This window comes from Oculina patagonica, chromosome 2 (genome assembly GCF_052425735.1).
Source record: "Oculina patagonica isolate OP01 chromosome 2, crgOcupat, whole genome shotgun sequence".
NCBI lineage: Eukaryota > Metazoa > Cnidaria > Anthozoa > Scleractinia > Oculinidae > Oculina > Oculina patagonica.
In genome coordinates this window covers 8,718,155-8,739,991 of record NC_135759.1, presented here as the reverse complement: position 1 = coordinate 8,739,991, position 21,837 = coordinate 8,718,155, and the positions used below count along the sequence as shown (strand labels likewise).

Sequence of the window (21,837 nt, the reverse complement as noted above, 5' to 3'; positions counted from 1 at the left end):
AATATACTCGTATAACCGTCCCATTTGCTCGTTGGAATTTTTTTATTGTTTTTAGCTCGAAAACAATAAAACATTTTAAATAAATACATAAAATATTACGCCTCAAGTTATGCCAGAAAAATCGAAAGCCGTGTCAGTATAAAAAAAAAAATATGCTGCCACAAAATATTCTGGTTTGGTTAATTGACAAAACTTGCTTACGCTTGTGTTTTTCACATTAATTTTGTCATGTGTAACTACAAAATGTTTGTCGTGAATAATGAAAGTAAAATATATGTCTTCGGCTTCCTTTTCTCTATTCTCTATAGATTGACACGAAAGTGAAACAATAAAGACGATTTCCCTGCTTAAAAATCTGAAAGATCAGACTTGCTTTGAAAAGGAGTGTTTCCAATATATTTGGCTTATATATGGGCTGTCTTCAGTATTCCTAGTTGGGAGATTTTTTGTGATCTTCACGAGAACAGCCTGTTTATGTTCCAGGCGTTCGGTTAGTCTGGGATCAGTGCAAAACTGAACAAAACGACGTTTCTCGGCGTTACCTGAAACGGAACTTCATTCAGGTTTCTCTGTCAGAACGGAACACAAATAAAATTAAACACCAAATGAAAATAACATTTTAAAAGTGTTTATTTGTTGTTTACTTTCATAACAATACTTTCCCTAATTAATTCTAAAAAAAATCTCTTTAGTTTACCCTTAAAAATGGAGGAATGAAATCGAATGAAATCGAAATTGGAGAGTTGGAACGAATTTAAATTCGAAATGGAGACTGATGAACTTCTATCCTTCTACAACGTCCTTACTCGTTTCGAATTCAGGTCACGAAAAATTTTCTTACATGGTCACTGTTTCTTTTTAGTTCGTCTCCATATATCTTCTTAGAAAGGCGCCAGTTCTTCTCATTCTACAAAAGAACATAGTTTATTCCCCTCAGCTGAGCTAAAAAGCAGAGACTAAAGTTGGGAATATTTTTTTTCTCCGGTCGACAGCTGGTTTTTGTAGGATATTGTCAATATAACAGCCCTCAACGTTAAACTCACATTCATTGGTTCTCTCCAATTTCGATTTCTTGTCTTCACAATCTCGAAAGTGCAATCTCTTTTATTCAAAGCCACTGACGTCAAACAATCAATCAAAGAGACCCCTTGGTAATCTTAAAATGAAATTTCGATTCATGATTGAGCACAAATTCGAAACGGGGTAAATCCCCCATCAATTTGAAACCTCGGTTTATAATTGCTAAATATTACTTCTACTCCACCTCGACATAGAAAGAACACTACTATTTTGAAGCCTTCCTTGCTTTCCTTAAAAGCAAATTCGAATTACAAATTAACTTTTTGATTAAATGTAAGCTTTTGTACTTCTTTTAAAACAAAGCTACGGCTAGAAGCCTCTTTAAAACAAAGCTAATGAGTTTTTTCTTTCACTCTGATAAAACTTTAGAAACAGAGTATTGTACAAAAGGTTTAACACTTGCGACTTTTTTCAGTAATTAAGAAAATGTAGAAAAGATGTTCCGTGCTTTTATTGAGTAAAGGAAACATGAGTGGAAGTTTGGGAGAATGCATTTGGAAACACGAGTTGCAGGCGAGTTTTTCCACGTTTTTTTTTTTCGAGCTCTCCTAAACTTTTACCAGTGTTTATATTATAACTCGATAGAAACACAGAGAAAGGTTTTTCTATTTCTACTATAATGAAAAAACACAGCGAAACTGAAAAGGAAATTCGTTATATTTCAATAATCAAAATGTAAATCATGATTCTCTTTACTCGCTCGTAGTCTAATTGCTAATTAGAAAATTTATTGTAACATGTTAATTTGACAAAACAAGTTTTTTGTACAAAAAAAAAAGTTACTTAGAAATTCGTGTGACCCACGCCTTCTTACAATTTATTTGTGATTATTCTCCGTGAAAGCAAAAAATCTGAAAAATCATTTTGAAACAGCAACAAAAAACTTTTTCTGCTGCTTCAAAGAAATGAACGATTATGTCTTGAACAAACAATTGTGAAAATCAACGATGTCTGTGTTATTTTACACTGTACTTGCAAACGTTTGTCAGTTTCTTGCTTGCTTTCTGTCTTTATGGAGTCCATTGATATGATCCATTCATCCTACAAATGAAAATCAAAAACGACAAACCAGATATTAAAACTTAGAACAAAAAAGTTCCTATAAACATTATGAAATGAATTTCCTTTTAGTGCATTCCTGTAGTTTAACTGCAATTGCAATCCGACTTAATTTCCATCACAAAAATCTAAACGACAAAAGCCCCAGAAGGAAAAAGGATCGAACCTGTTAAAAGATCTGACCAACTCACAAAATAGAATTGCAATTTTCTTAAAAAAGACCCAACAGTAGGAATTCAAAACCCAGAAACTGCCCACCTACCCCTCCCCAAACCTAACATTTTGCCCAAAGAAAGAAGTAAGTGTTAATGTTAGGTTAGGGGAGGGGTAGGTAGGCAGTTTCCCAGAAACGACTATTGATCCTTCCAAACTTTGCTATGTAGCCTTTTACTGTAAAATTTTGTAAAAATTTAAGGTAAAATTTTGATTCCGACCTTGTTACTTGTTGTGAAATAGAAGATATAGAGTTTTCGTTTTGATTTAACTCACACAGTTAACCAAAGTCGTGAATATACCAGTTTTTTCTTCGCAATTTTAAACTTACCTCTATTTTCCAAAGTCGAAGGTCACGTTATCTCCAATCAGCATGAACGGTGCCCACTGCTTCACATCAGAATAGCCATTTTCTCTCATCCACTTCATGGCCTCGTGAAGAGACTCACTGGCACTTTCCCCACGAACAAGGTGCTCGTAGAAACGACTCATCAACTGCAATGTTGCACTGTCTTCAAGGGCCCACAGTGCCACCAATACAGAGCGTGCACCGGAGCCTAAGAACGCACGAGCGATTCCAACAACTCCCTCGGCTCTAATTTGTCCACGGCCACTGTGACAACAGCTAAGTATCACCAGTTTAGCTCGCAGTTGAATTTGTGAAATGTCGGACATTTTCAAAAGGTAGTCTTCTTCTTGTGGAATTCCAGTAGTAGGGCGTAGAGGGGCAAGGGCAATTTCTCCTCTTTCAGCGTTACCATGTGCAGCCAAATGTATCAGACTCATTGAATTGATCCTTTGAAGTACCGCCTGCTTCGTTGCATGTTGTCCTAACAAAGGCTGAACGCCCAGCAGTCGCCCGATCATCTCTGCTTCCTTTCTTGCACCAGGCAACGGCACAAACTTTCTGTTGAGACTTCCGCAGTACATCACATCACCAACATCAGGATCGCCCATTATCAGAACACCAGTCTGACTGTGATAGTCTGCAGGACTGTCTTGAATGAGCCTGAGAGTCGTTAACGAAGGAACGACGCGGATCCTGAATGTCTCTGATAAAAACTTTCCCTCTTTATCGAGTATAGCTGGAAATGGAACACGGTACAGGCGGCGATCAGGGACAATGATGATTTCAGGCTCTTTAAGTAAGTCGGACACAGGATCAATGAGCATTTCGTGGAACAAAGTGAGACTTGGATTGGGATCATCCTCATCTTTTCCTTGTCGCAAAGCTGCAAGATTCTCTTCCCGAGAAGAATCAGATTCCGGCTCAAAGTCATTCAAGGATCGATCTTCGCAAAGCTCTTCGGGTAGAATGCCAAAGCTGCGGAAGCTAGTAGCCATGATAGCAAAAAATCTATCCAAATTTGTAGCAATCTTTGCTAGTCTGGTGTGAAGAGTCTTTTTATCCACTGTAATTTTTCGGAAATGAATGGCTCCGCTTGTCTTAAGAAGCCACAAAAGCACTTGTGTATCATTATAAGAAATGTATAGACAACTGCAGTTTCTTTCCTTCTTGATTACATTTTTAATTCCAAACCATGATTGGATGATAGCTGATATGCGTGTTTCAGCAGAGTACTGAGTTGCCATCAAGTCTGCTAGGGCTCTAGCTCGTCCCAACTCAACAGCATAAAGAGCATCCTTAAAATTTCCAGAGGTACAAAGCAATGCACTGAGTTGCAGGTAGGGAAAAGCATGCTCGTCCGCTAAGGATATCTTAATTTGATCATTGTCTGCATTAAATCCGCGCAACTCTTCGCATTTTTCAATACTTTGAAACAAATACGTTAAAGCTTCCTCAATCTTTCCTTGCGAGTACTTCGTAAATGTAAGATTACAACAGCAGTCAAACTCAATTTCACCAAATCTTATGTCTTTACTTAAAGAAAGTGCCTTCTCAAGATATTCTTCAGCCGTGACATAATCACCGAGCGATTGAAACAGATTTCCTAGTTTATGGCACATAACTGCTTCTGTTTTTTTGCAACCAATTTCAATTCCGATCGCAAGTGCTTTCTCATAGTGTTCTTTAGGCTTGACATGATCACCAAGAGCAAGAAATAAATTTCCTAGGTTTCCATAACAGGTCGCTTCTCCAAGCCTGTCACCAGTTTTAATTACGATCGCGAGCGCTTTATCAAGATATTGTTTGCTCTTTCTATATTGCCCAAGAGAATTAAACACAGTTCCCAGACTTATGTAGCATTGTACTTCGCTTTCTTTGTCACCAATTTCCTTAACTGTGACAAGTGCCTTCTCGAGATATTCTTTAGCTTTAACATGTTCACCGAGAGAGTGAAACATCACTCCTATTCTTACGTAATTTATTGCTTCTCCGTTTCTGTCGCCAATTTCCTTGTTGATCGCAAGTGCTTTCTCGTAATATTCTTTAGCTTTGACATATTCACCGAGAGATTGAAACACAGTTCCTAGGTTTCCGTAATTTGTTGCTTCTCCGCTTCTGACACCAATTTCCTTGTTGATTGCAAGTGCTTTCTCGTGATATTCTTTAGCTTTGACATATTCACCGAGAGATTGAAACACTGTTCCTAGGCTTACGTGATATGCTGCTTCTCCGTTTCTGTAACCAATTTCCACACTGATCGCAAGTGCTTTCTCGAAATATTCTTTAGCTTTGACATATTCACCGAAATATTTAAACACAGTTCCAAGGTTTCCGTAATTTACTGCTTCTCCTTCCCTGTTATCAATTTCCACACTGATCGCAAGTGCTTTCTCGTAATAGTCTTTAGCTTTGACATATTCACCGAGAGATTTCAACGCATTTCCCAGGTTGCCGTTACATGCTGCTTCTCCGTTTCTGTGACCAATTTCCTTGTTGATAGCAAGTGCTTTCTCGTGATGTTCTTTAGCTTTGGCATATTCACTGAGAGATTGAAACACATTTCCAAGGTTTCCGTAACTTGTTGCTTCTCCCTTTCTGTCACCAATTTCCTTGTTGATCGCAAGTGCTTTCTCGAGATATTCTTTAGCTTTGACACATTCACCGATAGAATGAAACACCATTCCTAGGTTTCCGTAACTTGTTGCTTCTCCGTGTCTGTCACCAATTTCCGTGTTGATCGCAAGTGCTTTCTCGTGATATTCTTTAGCTTTGACGTACTCACTGAGAGATTGAAACACATTTCCAAGGTTTCCGTAACGTATTGCTTGTCCTTGTCTGTCACCAATTTCCTTTGAGATCGCAAGTGCTTTCTCGAGATATTCCTTAGCTTTGACATGTTCACCGAGAGATTGAAACACACATCCTAGGTTTCCAGAAGCGATTTCTTCTCCTTGTTTGTCGCCAGTTTCTTTCATGATAGCGACTGCTCTCTCATTAAGTTCTTTCGCCTCAACATTCTTACTTTGACTCCGATATATCTTTGCCAGGTCTATGCTAAGCCTCCCTTCGTTGACTGTCTCACCGTGCTCGCGGTACATGTTGAGAAGTTTTCTTCCGTATGTTATTGCATTTGTGTCATCGCAGATACGACAATACGCCTCGAACATTGTATCATAGATTCTTACAAAAATTAATTTGCCAAATTGCTTCTCAAGTCTCATTGCTTTATCACTAAGCAAAACCAAACTTTCCTTACATAACTCGATGGCTTTTAGAGCACGACCGGTGTTAAGAAGGAAAGTGGCAACAGCTAAGCCAATAAAGACGGCTTGTATAATTTCGTCTATGTTGTTCATGACGCCTTCTTCTGTAAGTCTTGTAACTAAAATATAAGCAGAGTAAAATGTTATGTAGGAGTGTGCAATGCTTTGTAACGACTGGAGCAAATCAAAGCGTAGACACTGGGAAAAGGCAGGGTTGGACAATTAAGTATTTCAAATTTCAGTGCGCGTTCTCTTTAAATTTTTCATCTTGTGGCCTAAAAGAGGCACTTGTAAACACAGAAACGCACTATAAAAATGTTTGCCGGGGAATTATTTTACGTTTGTTACTTTGTTCTTAAAATATTTTGATTTGAAAAACGATGAAAGGAAAATTAACTTTAAATAATTAAATTTACAATAAATTTATTACTTTAGAGTAGCTTGCCTACCCGTGGGCCCGGGCCTACAAATGTTTCTGCCTATATACTTGTCTTTTAAAAATGCACAACAGAAAAAATTCAGGCTGATGCTCTGCCAAGATGAAATGGAAAGCAATTTTTGACATATCGTAGCATAAAACATTTCGCAACTCCCCTTTCCTAACGAGGTCTAAGGTCATCTTGCAAGTGCAAACTATGGAACCTCATTCTGGAATTGGAACTAAGTTAAACGTTGGAGTGAGTGTATATTTCAATAAGCCATAATCGTGGGCTTTCCGATCTTCACAGCAGCAATTTACTTGTAACTTACAACAGCTTACTGCATGTATAGATCCCTTGGCTAAAGAAATTGCCCTATTTATTTAGTGCAGTAAAAGATTATAAAAGGCATACTATATATGGCAAGTTGTGTACTCACCACAACAAAGTTGAAATAAAACACTGAAGACCAGCTGGTATTCCTTGCTTTAGTGAACTTTACTGGCGAGTCAGTTATTTTATACTGTTCTCTTTGGAAAGTATAAATAAATATCTGTCAATGGTAAAGTCACCCGTTCCTTTTGGAGATTAGAAATTGAAATTCTCTACCCTTAGATGTCATTTCAGTTTCTCAAGTTTTCATTTTCCAAAATAAAATGAAATTTTAGACATCTTCCTTTGTCAACGGTTGACATATTGGAGAAATGAATTTTAATTCTTTTACACTAAAGGTGCAAGTTGCTGGTTTAGAGACTAAAGGACCCTAAAGCGCCGAGTATTAAAAACTTATTTTGTGTTCGACTAATTTAAAATGTTAAATCACCGAAGAACTGTCTCTCTGAAGAAAAAAAAAGCGGAAGATCATTCATTTAGGTTTTGTGACGAGAGAGAAGTTGAAAGCGAAACTTGTGATTGTCACGAGTATTATTTTTGGGAATACGACCAAACATGAAGGAATTTTAGGAAGAAGACATATTTTGTTGAAACTTTGAAAGATTCTATAGATTAAATCACTAGAGTATCCTTACACTTCCACAGTGCTAGGGAGAGAAAAAGCGATTGCTGGCACAAAATCAGTTGGCAAGGATATCCTTAAACCTTAAAATTAAACTCGCAAAAACCGTTTCAGTTTTCAACTAGGAAAACAATGACCTGCGAACATACCTAGTTTGATGCAATTAAACATTTCAATATTCAATTGTTTATTTTTAGGAAAAATATAAAATGAATGTTAAACCTGCATTTTAGGGGTAAATAAATAGTAATTAAGCTTTTATAATTTCTAATACTCTTTACCGCAAATATAAGCTAAAATCGGACTAGAAACTATTCTTGTCTTTCAATTTCTTAGGAAAATGAATAACCCAATCTATGATGGAAAAAAAAAAACAAAAAAAAAAAGGGGGGGGGGGGGAAAGAAGGGATTTAGACAGGGGGAGGTGGGCGGCCAAAGGAGAATAGCAACGCGAAAGTGAGGGAACTTCGGGGGGAAGAGGAGGAAGGTTTCCATCCATTTATGTACTACCATGATCTTGCTTTGCGCCCCTAAAATGTTTCCTGGGAATATACATGCTAGTCAGTAACAACCAAAGGAGGGTTCATTCCATATATAACCTATGCTCGTTATATTCACGGGGATTAGAACTCTCCAATACTGTGAAAAATTGCCCAGTCATGGGTCACAAAGAGGCCAAATTAGAGGGGGGGGGGGGGGAGAAAGGAGAGGTTTATGTATCCCGCATCCCATTTATTTTCGGCCTAAATATCCCGTATCCCTTTAATTTTTTACCTAAATATCCCGTATCCCTTTAATTTTTTACCTAAATATCCCGTATCCCAATAACCCCCAATAGGGCCTCAGGGACTTTCTAATAACAATTTTTGACGGAGTCAAAAGTTGGAAAGAAAAATTCGACTAAACAGACAAAATATAATTATAATAAAAAACAACTTTGTTATACAGGCCCCAGTTGTTTGAGGGTGGATACGGCCCCAGTTGGTCGAAGGGTGGATACGCTCCACCGGATAATTGCTTCCTGCAGTTGTGCGTACATGTTTTGTCAAGCATTCCACTGGATAGCGATTTTCCGGTGGATAGTGTTTCCGTTTCCACCCCTTGAACAACCGGCTGTCTTCTGATCTTCTTATTATTCTCAGCTAAGCCAGCGCTTTTTTGACCCAGCAGCTTCCGCCCCAAAAATCTTGAGCCCGCGAACCCTGACATTGAAAAAATATGCTCAGAAGTCCGAATATTCCCTGCGCAGCGTTTTGGTCGGAAAGAAGCAAATATGGCTCTTTTTGGAACCTTTTTGCGGGCCCCAAGCAAGGTAAATCTCTTCACTCTTCTCAGCAATAAAAGCCTGGACTCCTATTTGATTTGCGTTTCTTTACGACAGGGTGTCCTCTCAACGATTTGTCGCAGTGCTTTTAGCACAACACCACGCGCTGCCGCAACGGTGAGTACAGATATCATATTTTGCAATTTGCTAGATCTGCTGATAAGCTTACTGAAAATAACTTTGTTCTTGATTTGTAGAGCTTATTTTATATTAGCTTCTTTCTGTGTAAGCTTTGGGAGATTCGTGTAAATAGCCGAATCAATGATCGATCTTGAAGACTACATGTACATTAGTGGCAGACATATTAGTTTCAAGTACATGTATCCATGTATTGAAGCCTTACTACCAGTCAAAAAACCCTCCCGGTTACCAATTAAATCAGTTTTCATGACGTTTTTTTTTTAATATTTTAAATTTGAGCCATTGTACGTTTGGCTTTTGTAATTTGGTTACAGCTTATTATTGCAATAAAATGCAAAATAATAAACTCACTTGCCCTGTATTTGAGATTCGCATTGTTATAGAGCAGTTTTCAATTGAGTGTCGTAAAACCAAAACCAAAGTAAAAAAAACAAAACAAAGTAATCACTCTGACCAAATTATACAAAAGACACAGACAATCCAGTAAACCAATCAAAACTTGAAGCAAATAAATGTACCGTCTCTTGCATCTAAGCGTGAACACGTGCTGCCAAAACATGATCTAATTGGGAATCGAACATGACATGTTTGATCGTCAAACATTTGAAGTTTAGCAGGCCATAACGTGACCTTTCGCACTCAAAATGCTCACCATAAACACTGATTCAAGGTCAAACTTTACACTAGAAGTGATTCAAGTAAACCTGCAAATGCATATTGACACAAATCAGTATCATTGTTTTGGGAGAAGTCTCTATATCCAATCTTTCCGCCATTTCGAAACCGGTATGTGTTGAACTTTTGGCGCGGAAGTCTTCAAACGTTTCATGACCAATCATGCCACGTAATATCCAATTAGATCATGTTTCGGCGGCACGTGTTCACACTTAGATGCAAGCGACAGTAGCCGGCACGAAGCACAGGAAAACTTACGTGTGTGAGTCACGATTGGTTTTGGTTTTACTTCTTATTGGTTGAGAAAATGGCGCAAGATTTTTAAACCAAACATTAAGCGTGGTAATGCAAAACCAAAGCAAATGCAAATTACTTTTGATACTAAAGTGAAAACCGCTCTATTTCTTTTATAACAGATGACTATTCGAGATGCTTTAAACTCAGCCATGGAGGAGGAGATCAAGAGAGATGAACGAGTGTTCTTGTTGGGTGAAGAGGTTGCCATGTATGATGGTGCTTACAAGGTGACTGTTCTTCAAAATTGTTTATTCATTCTTATTTAAAAAAGCTTGAGTAAACAGCCATGTTTCTCTGATACCTCCAGGACTGCAAATAGCAGTCAGTCATCAAAATAATAATGGCCAACAAAAATTTTGCCCATGTCCAACAAAATCCCAACTGTAGTCGGATATCATCTCCGGCCAATTTTTAAATCATGAACAATTATATAAGACTACTTGAGCAAGATCATTATTTGAATATGTGATGCTTCTCTTAAATGAGCTTTTATGAAAACAGTGCTCGAAATAAGCAGTTGTCCGGTTGTCCGGCGCTAAGGCGTTCGGGCCCGTTTGGGGCCTGGGCCCGCCGCCGACAATGGTGTTCATCTTGGAATTCTACAGTTTGTTTAGGTGAGCTGTTTCACACCGTTATGAATTGTTAGTTCTTTTCTCAACGGACAACCAAGCCCTCAGCAGGGCCCACAGGTTGGTTGTCCCCATTCCATAGGACAACCTGATTTTTTTCTATCGAGCACTGTGAAAATGACAACTTTGAATCAAAAATAAAGTTCTACCTAATGTCAGGTCTGACCACATTTTTGTTTTGTCCAACCAAAATGGTGACTTAGACATAGTTGGACATTATGTTATTTTGTGAACAGCAAAAAATTAAAATTTTCAGCCTGGTACATTGGAAAAGCAAAGCCAAGTCAAGTCTACATTAGGGCCTTGTGGCCCATTCGGCCAGAGCTTATCCTGACTGTTACCATAGCATAAGCGACTGAAATCTGTATTTCTACAGTATTCCTCCCTGGATGGGACACTAGTCCATCACAGGGTTAAACCCCAGCACTGGTACCCAATTGGGTGGATAGAGGCAATACGAGAGTGAAGTGTCGTACCCAAGAACAGTATGCGATGACCCCAGCCAGGGCTCAAACCTACAACCCCAGACAAAAATCTTGGGAAGTTTTGCCTTGTTATTCTTCCCCTCCCCTCCCCTATTCAATGTTGAGCCAAAAGCGACCTTACACACGCAAGGTTGTAAAATGAGGGACCAACAATGATAGGCGGAGCAGGGGGGTCCTACAGCAGTACAGGAATGGCGATTGCTAAATTTAATAAGAAACTCTCTCTAATCAGGAATGTTTATACAACCTTTCCTGGCAACTCTTTCTGTCTTGGGTTGTAGGCCACTCAATTCTGAGTCCTGTGCACCAACCACTAGGCCACTATGCCTCTCGTACTGCAAGCTATGGACCCTTGAACATTTACATGCAAATCAGGGGTATTATAAATATCTACATAATATTATGTATCTTGACAGGTCAGTCGAGGATTGTGGAAAAAATTTGGTGACAAGCGAGTGATGGACACACCCATTAGTGAGGTAAGCTGTGATATTACAATGTAAATCATGTATAAAGATTGTAATGATCTATCTACAGCTTTCACTAACCCTGTCCATTCATTGCAGATGGGTTTTGCTGGTATTGCCGTGGGAGCAGCTATGGTGAGGTCCCCTTTGATCACATTATTTTTAAGTTCAATCATTATTTATTGTTTATTGTACACAAAGCCTTGTGGAGGGAGTTTGGATACTTTCTTGAACAGCACAATATACTATACAGACACATTTACTAACAGGAAAAATGACGCTTTTTTAAGAAACGTAATAGCGAGAATAACATAAAGAGTGTGCAGTTCCAGAAAATATCCATACCCTCCCCATGGAAGGTCATTGGAAATTCAGAGGGGGTGTGAAGGGGGGCTCATACATGTACACTGTAAGCCAAAATTTTTAAGTGGTAATTCTTCTTTGCGAGCAAACATGAGACATCCAATGTTTCTTTGCTTGGCAATGATAATGGCAAAATAACTAAGAGTGCAGAGATGTAGCTAAGATTTTTTTGTTTATCACAGGCAGAAAATTTGGGTCACATTAAAAGAAAGATCTAACCAGACACAGTTCTATTAGCCGGAAAAATCATGTCCTCTGGTGGTTATTTTTCTTTTCGCCTTCCACCTATTAATTACATCTCTGAGAGTGGTTTTTAAAATTCAGTTTTAAACTTAAAACAAATTAATTAACCTTGACACTTACATTCTGCTCTTATTCCATTGTAGGCTGGGCTCAGACCTATCTGTGAATTCATGACTTTCAACTTTTCAATGCAGGCTATTGATCAGGCAAGTAAATTGAATTTAGTTTGTGTAAAGTTTTATTATAAAGATATATGGTTTGTAGCCAGGCATGATAAGATTAAAAATTATTTGATAAAAGTTGACACTGGCTTAAAATATGTACAGGACGTTTCGGCTACTGCTGTAGCCTTCTTCAGCAATATGTAAATTTAAAACGGCGTCCCTGGTGTTATAGGAATAAAAACTAAAAAATGCAGAAAAAGGTGACAAGGAATGTACTGAATAAAATTGGGGGTGGAATTCTGAAAGTGCGACTAAAAAGGATAGAATAGGGGGTGGTATGCAAATTAAAAATTGTTAAGTTTCTTATAAATGTTTGGGAATGTTACGTGTTCATTAATAGCGTTTCCATCTCGGACTGAGTGCCACGCTTCAAGGAAAAGTCTTTGTCTCCAAACTGAAGACCGGTCGATAATGTCAACATTTTCCAGATCACCTTGTCACCTTTTTCTGCATTTTTTAGTTTTTATTCCTATAACACCAGGGACGCCGTTTTAAATTTACATATTGCTGAAGAAGGCTACAGCAGTAGCCGAAACGTCCTGTACATATTTTAAGCCAGTGTCAACTTTTATCAAATAATTTTTAAGTTTTATTATCTTTCAGTAAACAACAAAAATGACTAAAAATAAGCAGTTATTGGCAACCAAATTCAACTTGTTGCTAGAGAATGTGTACTCTACATGTACATGTAAGAAGCAATCAGATTTCAGAATTTTTCTATTAGCGTGATTATAAAATTGAAACACTGTTATATTATATGTACTGTCTTGTATACCAGTATTTATCCTAATGGCTTGATATTACATGTACTTTCCTTTACATGACAGGTAATAAATTCAGCAGCAAAAACATTCTACATGTCTGCTGGTCAGGTAAGACATTGCTTTATTTTCATTATTATTGTAAGTTTAGAGTACTTCAGAATTGCTGCAAGATATATTGTTTGGATTCAGCATGTTAGTACAGTATTAAGAAAGAGGGCAAAACGGGAAATGAGCACTCAGCCACTTAAGCAGCGGAATTACTTGGGAGTCATCAACTTATATATTTTGTTGTGTTTTGAATGTAGGTTCCAGTCCCAATTGTATTCAGAGGCCCAAATGGTGCATCAGCAGGGGTGGCTGCTCAGCATTCGCAGTGTTTTGCCGCTTGGTATGGACACTGCCCTGGTCTTAAGGTTAGTACATTGTAAACTAATGGACATCACAAATTACAAACTTAAGACTTGTCTAGTATGTATATGAACTGTCAGGTATATCTTACAGTGTAACCTGAGATCATGCCCTCCCTCCCTCAGGGCTGCAAATAACAGTCGCTCATTGGACATTGGCCAACCAAATTTGCTTATATCAGATAAAATCCTTGTTGTGGGTGGACATGATGTCCGGACAATTTTTTTATCATAAATTATTACGGCAACGATGAATAAAAATCTGTCTGACCATGATTTTGTTTTGTGCAACCAAGATGGTGTCTTAGTGGGACATGATGTCCTTTCAAGTGAAAAAAAATATTTTCAGCCCTGCTCCCTACATGTACTTATCACTCCGGGGAAGGATTTTCCCTCTTCTTTAAAAAAAAAAAAAAAGCCTGATCGCAGGTTATTTACAGCGCTGCGTACTGTACCATTGCCAGTTGATAAATTTCTTGGATTAACTTTGACATTTTTTGACAGCTTTCAGATGGCTTCCGTTTGAATTGCCCAGTTAAAATGCAAGAAGAGTGGGAGGCAGAGTTGACAATTCTCATAGAGCAAACATGGAACTTGGCAACTCTGCTGCTCTCAGCTGAGACATGCACTTTAATTGGTCAGCTCAAAGAAAGTTTTCTGAAAGTTGTGAATAAAATATCAAAAATGAATCAATCAACAGCAACAGTATGACTGTATTACATTTATTTAATGTTTGGAAAGATCCCTGATTATTGGGGATCTCATTGTCCTACCATCCCAGTTGTTCCAAGCATGGTGTCATGTACGTTACTAGATGTCTATGATTAAAGTAGCAGTTATTCAAGTGAAATGATACAACCTTTAGAAACCAAAGTTACATGTACAGTAAGCGTCTGCAACAGTAAGCCATGTCTGTTCTTTTTTTGCTAAGGATCAAAACAAACTTACTGACAGGTAGTTTCAGGGCTGCAAAGAACTTTTTTCACTTGAAAGGACATATTTCCTACTAAGACACCATTTTGGTCAGACAAAACAAAATAATTTTATTTTGGTTGGACATTGCCAAAAACAAAAGGTTGAATTTTATTTATTGTTGCCATAAAATGATTTACGATCAAAAAATTGTCTGGACATCATGTCGGACCACACTTGTGATTTTTAGTCGGCCAATGTCCGATGACCGACTGTTATTTGCAGCCCTGTAGTTTATTGTTACCATACAGATAACTCATTAAGGGTGATGCTATGTTAAAGAACATAAACTAATGTACTGTTATGCAACATTACTCCCCCTCACCAGCTGAATGTCTGACTTTGTTGTACTGCAGGTAGTTTCTCCTTATTCTGCTGAAGATGCTAAAGGTTTGCTCAAGGCAGCTGTCAGAGATAATGATCCAGGTATGATGCTACTGTGTATAGTTTTAAAATGAATTTTAGGTCAAATGATTTTAAACTAGCATGATTCATAATAATTTGTATATTATCCGTTGTTTCAGATTAATATTTTATTACTATAATCCTCAAATAAAGAAAAACATGTCAAACTAGTTTAAAATCATTACCCGGTAAATGACCTGTAATTATTTTAAACTACATGTGTCGGGTAAGCTTTAGTTTGAAGCTTTGTTAATCTAGGATTTTGTCACTATTTTACAGTTATAAGCTGCTTGTTGTTTCATACTGCCAAAAATAGGCAGAAATTTGTCCATGTTCCCAGGCTACACTGTGTATTTACACTGTACATGTGTTGTGGTTCAATTTTATCCTTTTTTTTATCCTTTTTTTTTATTTTTTATTAATGCTTACAACAATGCTAACAACAACACAATACACACAAGGAAGGAAAAAAATTACAAGGTAATAAATAAATGAAACAAAACGAAACAATGTATTACAAATCTCTACACTACTTAGCCATAAGAAAATAATAAGCACAAAAACGATAAAGGGGCAGGAAAAAAAGGACGAAATCAATAAGGTGGCAGAAAAATGCAGAGCTGTTGGTGGCATTGCCAAGGCAAGTGGGGGTAGAAAGTGGAATGTCAGGGGATACAAGAGATTTCTTTGGTTATTTGACCTTTTTAAATGAAATTGTTCAAAAGTTCCCATTTCAATTTTATCCTTGTTTCAAATTTCATTTTCCTTTGTTTTGAAACACTACCCAAAACAGGAAAGTGATATTTCAACCAAAGATAAAATTGAACCACAACACATGCACTTACATATGTACACTTGAAATAAAATAAAAAAATTAAAAGAGGTACATACAGTCAACTCTCTTGTAACGCACACTTCTATAAGATGGACACCTGGTGTTGGTCCAGTCCCTGTTGTTTTTATAAGTCATTCTATTGTAACTTAACTCCCTATAAGAGAGACACCTCTCTAACATGAACAGTTGGAGCTGGTCCGGGCAGTGTCCATTTTAGAGAGAGTTGACTGTACTTTATAACCACTCCCCACTTCGGGATTTTCAGAGGCGGTAACTATGCTTTTATTGTGAATGGATTGTTTGCATTTTAAAGCTGTGCAGAATTAATAAAATGAGTCTGAAATTGGCCTAGCTGCACATTCACAGCAAAATTACTAACTCATTACTAACCCGAGGTGGCCTCCCCCATAAGCCTTGTGGTTTCTTGGAGGTCTCCTCACCCTATCTTTTTAAGTTATTTTGTATGTTTAATTCTGAAGTGGCAAATAAATGATGATGATGATGATGATGATAATTATCATTAGTCATAGTAAAGAAATAAATTAAGCAATAAATTCTATTAAAACAGAAAGGAATGAAGTATATTATTGATGTATTTGGCATTTTAGTGGTGGTTCTAGAAAATGAAGTCCTGTATGGTACACAGTTTGAGATGTCAGATGAAGCTATGGATCCAGATTTTGTAATTCCCTTCGGCAAGGCCAAGATTGAGAGAACAGGTACACTGTAAGCCTTGACATGACTGGGCTTCTGCACTAATGCACTGTAAATTACTACCTACAGTTAGCAAAGTACTAGTTATCAATTTTGAGACATTGAAAGCAAAGGGAGCAAGTATAAGGTCATTGTCTTGCTCATGCATTTGTCTCACTGGGGAGAGTGGGGTTGGCGCAGTGGTGAGAGTGACCACCTCCCACCATTGTGGCCTGGGTTCAATTCCGGCCCAGTGCCATACACAAACATGTATGTGGGTCGAGTTTGTTGTTGGTTCTTGCCTGGCTCCGAGGGTTCTTCTCCAGGTACTCCTGTTCTTTTCCTTCCTGAAAAATAAACAAGAAGAATAAGACCACGTCTTTTAGACATATTCGACACACTTAAAATAGCTGAATAAAGCTGAAAAAATGTGGTTGTCCAAAAAATAACTTAATAAAACTGTTAAATCGTGGAAGTTTATTATGAGCCACTTCAGTTATCTGTCATATAAAAATCAGAAAAACTGTTCATGAAAGAGCCATGAAACAGTCCATCTTTTCTTAACTTCATGTACGCCACCACAAGTTTTCCTATCTCGGTAGGCGCATGCGCCCATGTGTGACTACTGCACGCGGAATGTGAAAATAATTCCATTCGTTTTAACAGTTCATCAGTGAGCCCTCATCTACATTTGAACATTTTAAAGACATCACATCGTTCGGCGTATAGAATTTATCTGAGTAACCAACACTTTCAAAATACTATTCAACCTGAATAGAGGACCTGCACGAAAACCAGCTGGGACTCTGGGGCTGATGTGGCATCCTTTCTAAATATCATAAATTTAATTGTCTGGCTAAGCCTGACAAGCGACTGACTGGATGTGCATGTATGCTGTATGTAAACTATAATTATTTAGGGACTGTGTCACAGATTTTAGCTAAATTTAGGCATGGGAAATAACCATCAAATTCGTTGAAATATAAAAATAACCTCTTAAAACAGTGAAGGAACATTTCTATAACACAGCAAATACAAAAGGAGGCATAGAAGGCCAAAATCGACGAAGATTGAAATGGATTGCAATATGGGTTTTTGAAAATAATATGGTGGCTGATAAGTTTTCAAAGTTAAGCTTGTTTGCTTGTAACTTTAAATTATATTGCCTGGAAGACACATTTGGTTGCAGTGAAAATATGGTTTTGTTATATAGATCCATAGAAGTAATTTCTTTGCAAACATAAAGTTACATAGCGAGTATTTGGCAAAACTTAATGACATAAACTTGACTCAGCCACAACACAGTCCTTTTAAATGTAAACCCACTGATGATAATATGTCAGCTTTAATGCGACTTTTGGTAAAATTAATATGTAACAGTACTACAATAGTTATTGAATGCAGTTGTTAAACTGACCACTAGCCGGACATCAAAATCTGATCACATTTATTTGTTTGTTTTAATTCAGCCAAGCCTTTTAATTTAACAGCTTGTCCGAATTATCACCAAGAAATAAATAATTTTAGATAAGCGTCAATGTATCAAAGCCAGCTTGTGACAGGTTGGAGGATCAAAAGCCTTGCACAAAAAATACACACTATTTTGTGTTTGTTTGTTTGTTTCTTTTTTTAAAAAAAAGACTGTCTGAATTTTTGTTAAGACAAAAACAAAATGGCCACAGCAATGAGATGGCTGAGGGGTCATTCAGAGGTAGAACTTGTAGTGCTAGAAATACATTACTTGGTCTAGGTACAATGTAAAAAAAAAAATCATGTTTTTTTTGTCACCAATCTATGCCTTCTAAATTATCTTCATCTAGATGTTGTGCTTTTAAATGGAGTTTAGATTACAGTCAAAACAGCTCAAGCGTTTCTATCAAGGGCCGATTAATGAATTAATTAATGGAAATTTGATTTCATTCTTTGCTTCAATATTCCATTCTCGAATTGAATATTTGAATGTTCAAATGGAAACTCGATTCAAAACTAGATAGTCTGACAGACAGACAGACAGACAGACAGACAGACAGACAGACAGACAGACAGACAGACAGACAGACACAGATAGATAGATCAAAATCACAACTAGCAGCTATAAGCTGAATTACTTGTGTTATGTACATTTGGTAAAAGTTCTTGCGTTGTGTTCACTTGGTTCTGTTGTCATTGTGTTGCAGGAAGTCATATCACCATTGTAGCTCACTCAAGATCTGTTCAAATTTCATTGGATGCTGCTAAACAGTTAGAGGCAGAAGGTGTTGACTGCGAGGTATCTCTCTTTGACACCACAACAAACAGGCTTCCAATCAATCAATCAATCAATCAATCAATCAATCAATCAATCAATCAATCAATCAATCAATCAATCAATCAATCAGTCAAATCACGTTTGCATAATTTTTTTTTGACAGAAGTACCCATAGAATGAACTGAGAAGTTCAACTTCCAGTCAGCGTTCACACGCACCTTTAAAGTAAAATTTGAAAGTAGAAATTCAGTTTACGGCAGTGAAAAATGCAATTGTTAGTTGGGTTTTTTAAGGTGCAATAACTTCCTAAAGTGTTCACAATCATACAGGTCATGAGGAGAAACCAAATGATCGCTATTGGGAAATTGTATTGACAATCACAATTAAAAAAAAAATCCTTATTAGTACTGTAAGGAAGAAGATTATTTTTTTTGTTAACCGTGGAGCTTAAGAGGTAAACATGCATTCAAACTGAAGAATCATATCTGTAAAGCCTGGTTTTCACTAGCGACGCAAGCACAAACACAAACGCAAGCGCAATCACGCGAAAAGAAAAAAAAAATTGACCCTTATGCTTGAACTTGCCGCAATCAAAAGCCACAAGCATGCAATGTGCTTTTGCTTGCGTCAAAGCCATTTTCACGGTGAAATAACCAAGCTAAAGCCAGCTCTCCGTTCTGTGTATTTTACATTCCCTTCACTGTTTCAATTTAGGTCATCAATCTCCGTAGTATTCGTCCAATGGACTCGGAGTGCATAGCCAACTCACTCAAGAAAACAAACCGTCTGATCACCGTCGAAGGAGGCTGGCCACAGTTTGGAGTAGGGGCAGAAATTGCTGCTACTGTCCTGGAAAGTAAGTACAGGGTTTGTTTTACAGGGTCATATCGTTCATGGTTTATGCTTTTTACGGCGTCAACGTTTCTTCGGTTAGGTATATGTTCGCTAGAGCTTACCTCATCGGAAACTTTTATTGTTCGCTAGCTAAACCTTGTACAGCATAATAAATAGTACCACGCGAAAGTACTGCTCACTAGCTTTAAATTGAATGGCCACGTGCTAGGATTCAGTCCACTGATAGTTAGAACCACCTTGTTAAGCATAAAAAACAGTACCACATGAAAGTACTGCAGTAGGGTTTAATCAATAGACTAAAATGTTAAACCATCTCGTACAGCATAAGAACCACATAAAAGTACTGCTCAATAGCTTTTATTTGAATGGTCACACACTAGGGTTTCACCCACAGACTTACAAGTCGGCACACACTAGGGGAATAGTCGCAGGGACTTGTCGCAGGGACTTGCCTCGGGGACCAGTCCCCTTGTGTGTACTCGTATTTTGCATCGAATTTCTAGTCGCAGGGACTACATTTTTGGTCCCTGCGACTAATCCCACGAATTAAGCTGGTTTGATTTCTGGGACTAGTCGCAGGGATCAATAGTCCCACAAAAGGTTCAATTTTCTAGTGTGTACACACTAAGGGATAAGTCCCCACGACTATTCCCTGCGACTAGTCCTCTAGTGCGTGCCTGGCTTAAAAGTTAGAACTACCTTGTACAGCATAATAACCAAAACCATTTGAAAGTACATGTACTGCTCAATTCAAGGTAACACACTTGGTCTCTATCCACAAAGTTTCTACAAAGAGAATTTCAGTTAAAAGATAGAATCAACCTTGCAGAAAAGCTCACCAATACGTAACTATCACTGCTTCTTCCTTTTTTTCCCTAGGCGATGCGTTTGACTACCTAGACGCACCAATATTCCGTGTAACTGGAGCGGACATCCCGATGCCGTATGCGCACCTCTTAGAATCGAATTCCATCCCTCAAGTGCAAAATGTCGTCACCACCGTGAAGAAATGCCTCAATCTAGCTTAACAATAAATCGACTGCGAAAAATAGTATCAGATTATCTCGAATGAAGTCCTAGATGTAAATTGGTGTAAATGAAATCTATCATATTTTCAAGACATTTGTAACTGTAAGGTTTTTTTAGGGAAATTCTGTCCAATTGATACCGTCTTTTGAATGACCTTCTATGTTTTTTCCTCTTTTTACCGAATCCACCTTGTGGTACTTCGCCAGAGTCAATTTAGCGAAAGAAGTGAACGAAAATTGCGCAGTTCAGTCTTCTTTGAAGCACTCGGAGAGTTTCCGTTTTTTCTTAGCCAATCAGAATACAGCTCGGGGACTCACGAGTGTGACGAATTTGGGATGAAAGACGTTGCTTAGCAACTCCGCTGACTAAAACAACGGGCTCATTCAATTCTTGAGGCGGGAGACGCCCTCGACAAGCAAAGTCGTATACTGTTTGCCGAAACTTTTTGTATTTTTTAAGATTCTTAGAATTTTAATTGCATTTGTAAAACTGTATGGTTGTTTGAAGTCCCTCTATTTGTTTGTGTTAAAACCGTACTATGGTATATTTTAAAGTCCTGGTGTAATGCAAACCCGTAGAGTATTTGTGAAACCGTTTATTGTTTGTGATAAAGCCGGATGGTGTTTGTAACATTGCAAAGGTTTTGTAAAACTCCAGTATATGTGTAAATCCGTATGGTATTAGTGCGAGAGAATATATAACTAAATAAAATGACTGATTTAAAAGAGGTGTTTTGTGCATGTTTCGCTGGCTTCGGTATGAGCTGATTTACATTGTGGTGATCTCTTATTGAGTGTGTGGGATGATAAACGGTCAACGATTTCAGGAGGGAGCAGGGATACCGCAGTAGTGAGAGCGCTCGCTTCCCACAAATGTGGCCCGTGTTCAATGGTACCCGGCGCCACATGTGGATCGCGTTTGTTGTTGGTTTTCTTCTTTGCTCCGAGGGTTTTTCTCCGGGTTCTCCGGTTTTCCAATATGTCATCAGCTGTCTCCATATGGTCTGAAGCAATGCTTGGAAGTGATTTCCCACAAAAGCCAACACTTCTAAATTCCAATTCGATCGGGAATCCGAGGGCCACAAGTTTGTCAGTCGCAAGACTGTTGCGTGCAACCCTCGTTAAACAAAGTCGATTTATTTTTATTTTATTTACAAGCTGCTAAAAAAGCCGCTTATCAGTATATATGTGAGCCCAGGTCTTCAGTAACACGGTTCCAGCAACTCTATTAAGTCAGGGTCGGCAAATTTTTATCGACCCACACCAACCGAGACTTTTGCTTGTCTGTTTGTTTTTTTTTTCTTGTATGCTGTGAGTAAAATAAATGACCCACTTTTTCGACTGAAAAGGAGTGCAAATAAAGCGCCACTTTGGACGGGAGAGG

General features: G+C 37.9%; 3 protein-coding genes across 3 annotated transcripts; 1 reads left to right on the top strand and 2 right to left on the bottom strand.

Moving 5' to 3' along the window:
- Positions 1-644: 644 nt before the first annotated feature.
- LOC144641767 (tetratricopeptide repeat protein 28-like) lies at positions 645-5,408 on the bottom strand. Its single transcript, XM_078500794.1, has 2 exons — positions 2,684-5,408; positions 645-2,121 (listed from the first exon to the last, which is right to left on the bottom strand). The coding sequence occupies exon 1, from the start codon at positions 5,380-5,382 to the stop codon at positions 2,686-2,688; it is 2,697 nt and encodes an 898-aa protein (XP_078356920.1). The 5' UTR covers positions 5,383-5,408; the 3' UTR covers positions 645-2,121; positions 2,684-2,685.
- LOC144642140 (uncharacterized) lies at positions 5,385-6,912 on the bottom strand. Its single transcript, XM_078501132.1, has 3 exons — positions 6,823-6,912; positions 5,544-6,083; positions 5,385-5,416 (listed from the first exon to the last, which is right to left on the bottom strand). The coding sequence occupies exons 2-3, from the start codon at positions 6,055-6,057 to the stop codon at positions 5,385-5,387; spliced, it is 546 nt and encodes a 181-aa protein (XP_078357258.1). The 5' UTR covers positions 6,058-6,083; positions 6,823-6,912.
- A 1,703-nt stretch (positions 6,913-8,615) lies between these two features.
- Positions 8,616-21,181, top strand: LOC144642874 (pyruvate dehydrogenase E1 component subunit beta, mitochondrial-like). The gene is made up of 13 exons (XM_078501968.1): positions 8,616-8,710; positions 8,780-8,839; positions 9,955-10,062; positions 11,366-11,428; positions 11,516-11,551; positions 12,166-12,228; positions 13,074-13,118; positions 13,316-13,423; positions 14,746-14,815; positions 16,238-16,348; positions 18,500-18,591; positions 19,285-19,426; positions 20,305-21,181. Exons 1-13 carry the CDS (start codon positions 8,672-8,674, stop codon positions 20,451-20,453), a joined length of 1,086 nt encoding a protein of 361 aa, XP_078358094.1. The 5' UTR covers positions 8,616-8,671; the 3' UTR covers positions 20,454-21,181.
- Positions 21,182-21,837: the final 656 nt, after the last annotated feature.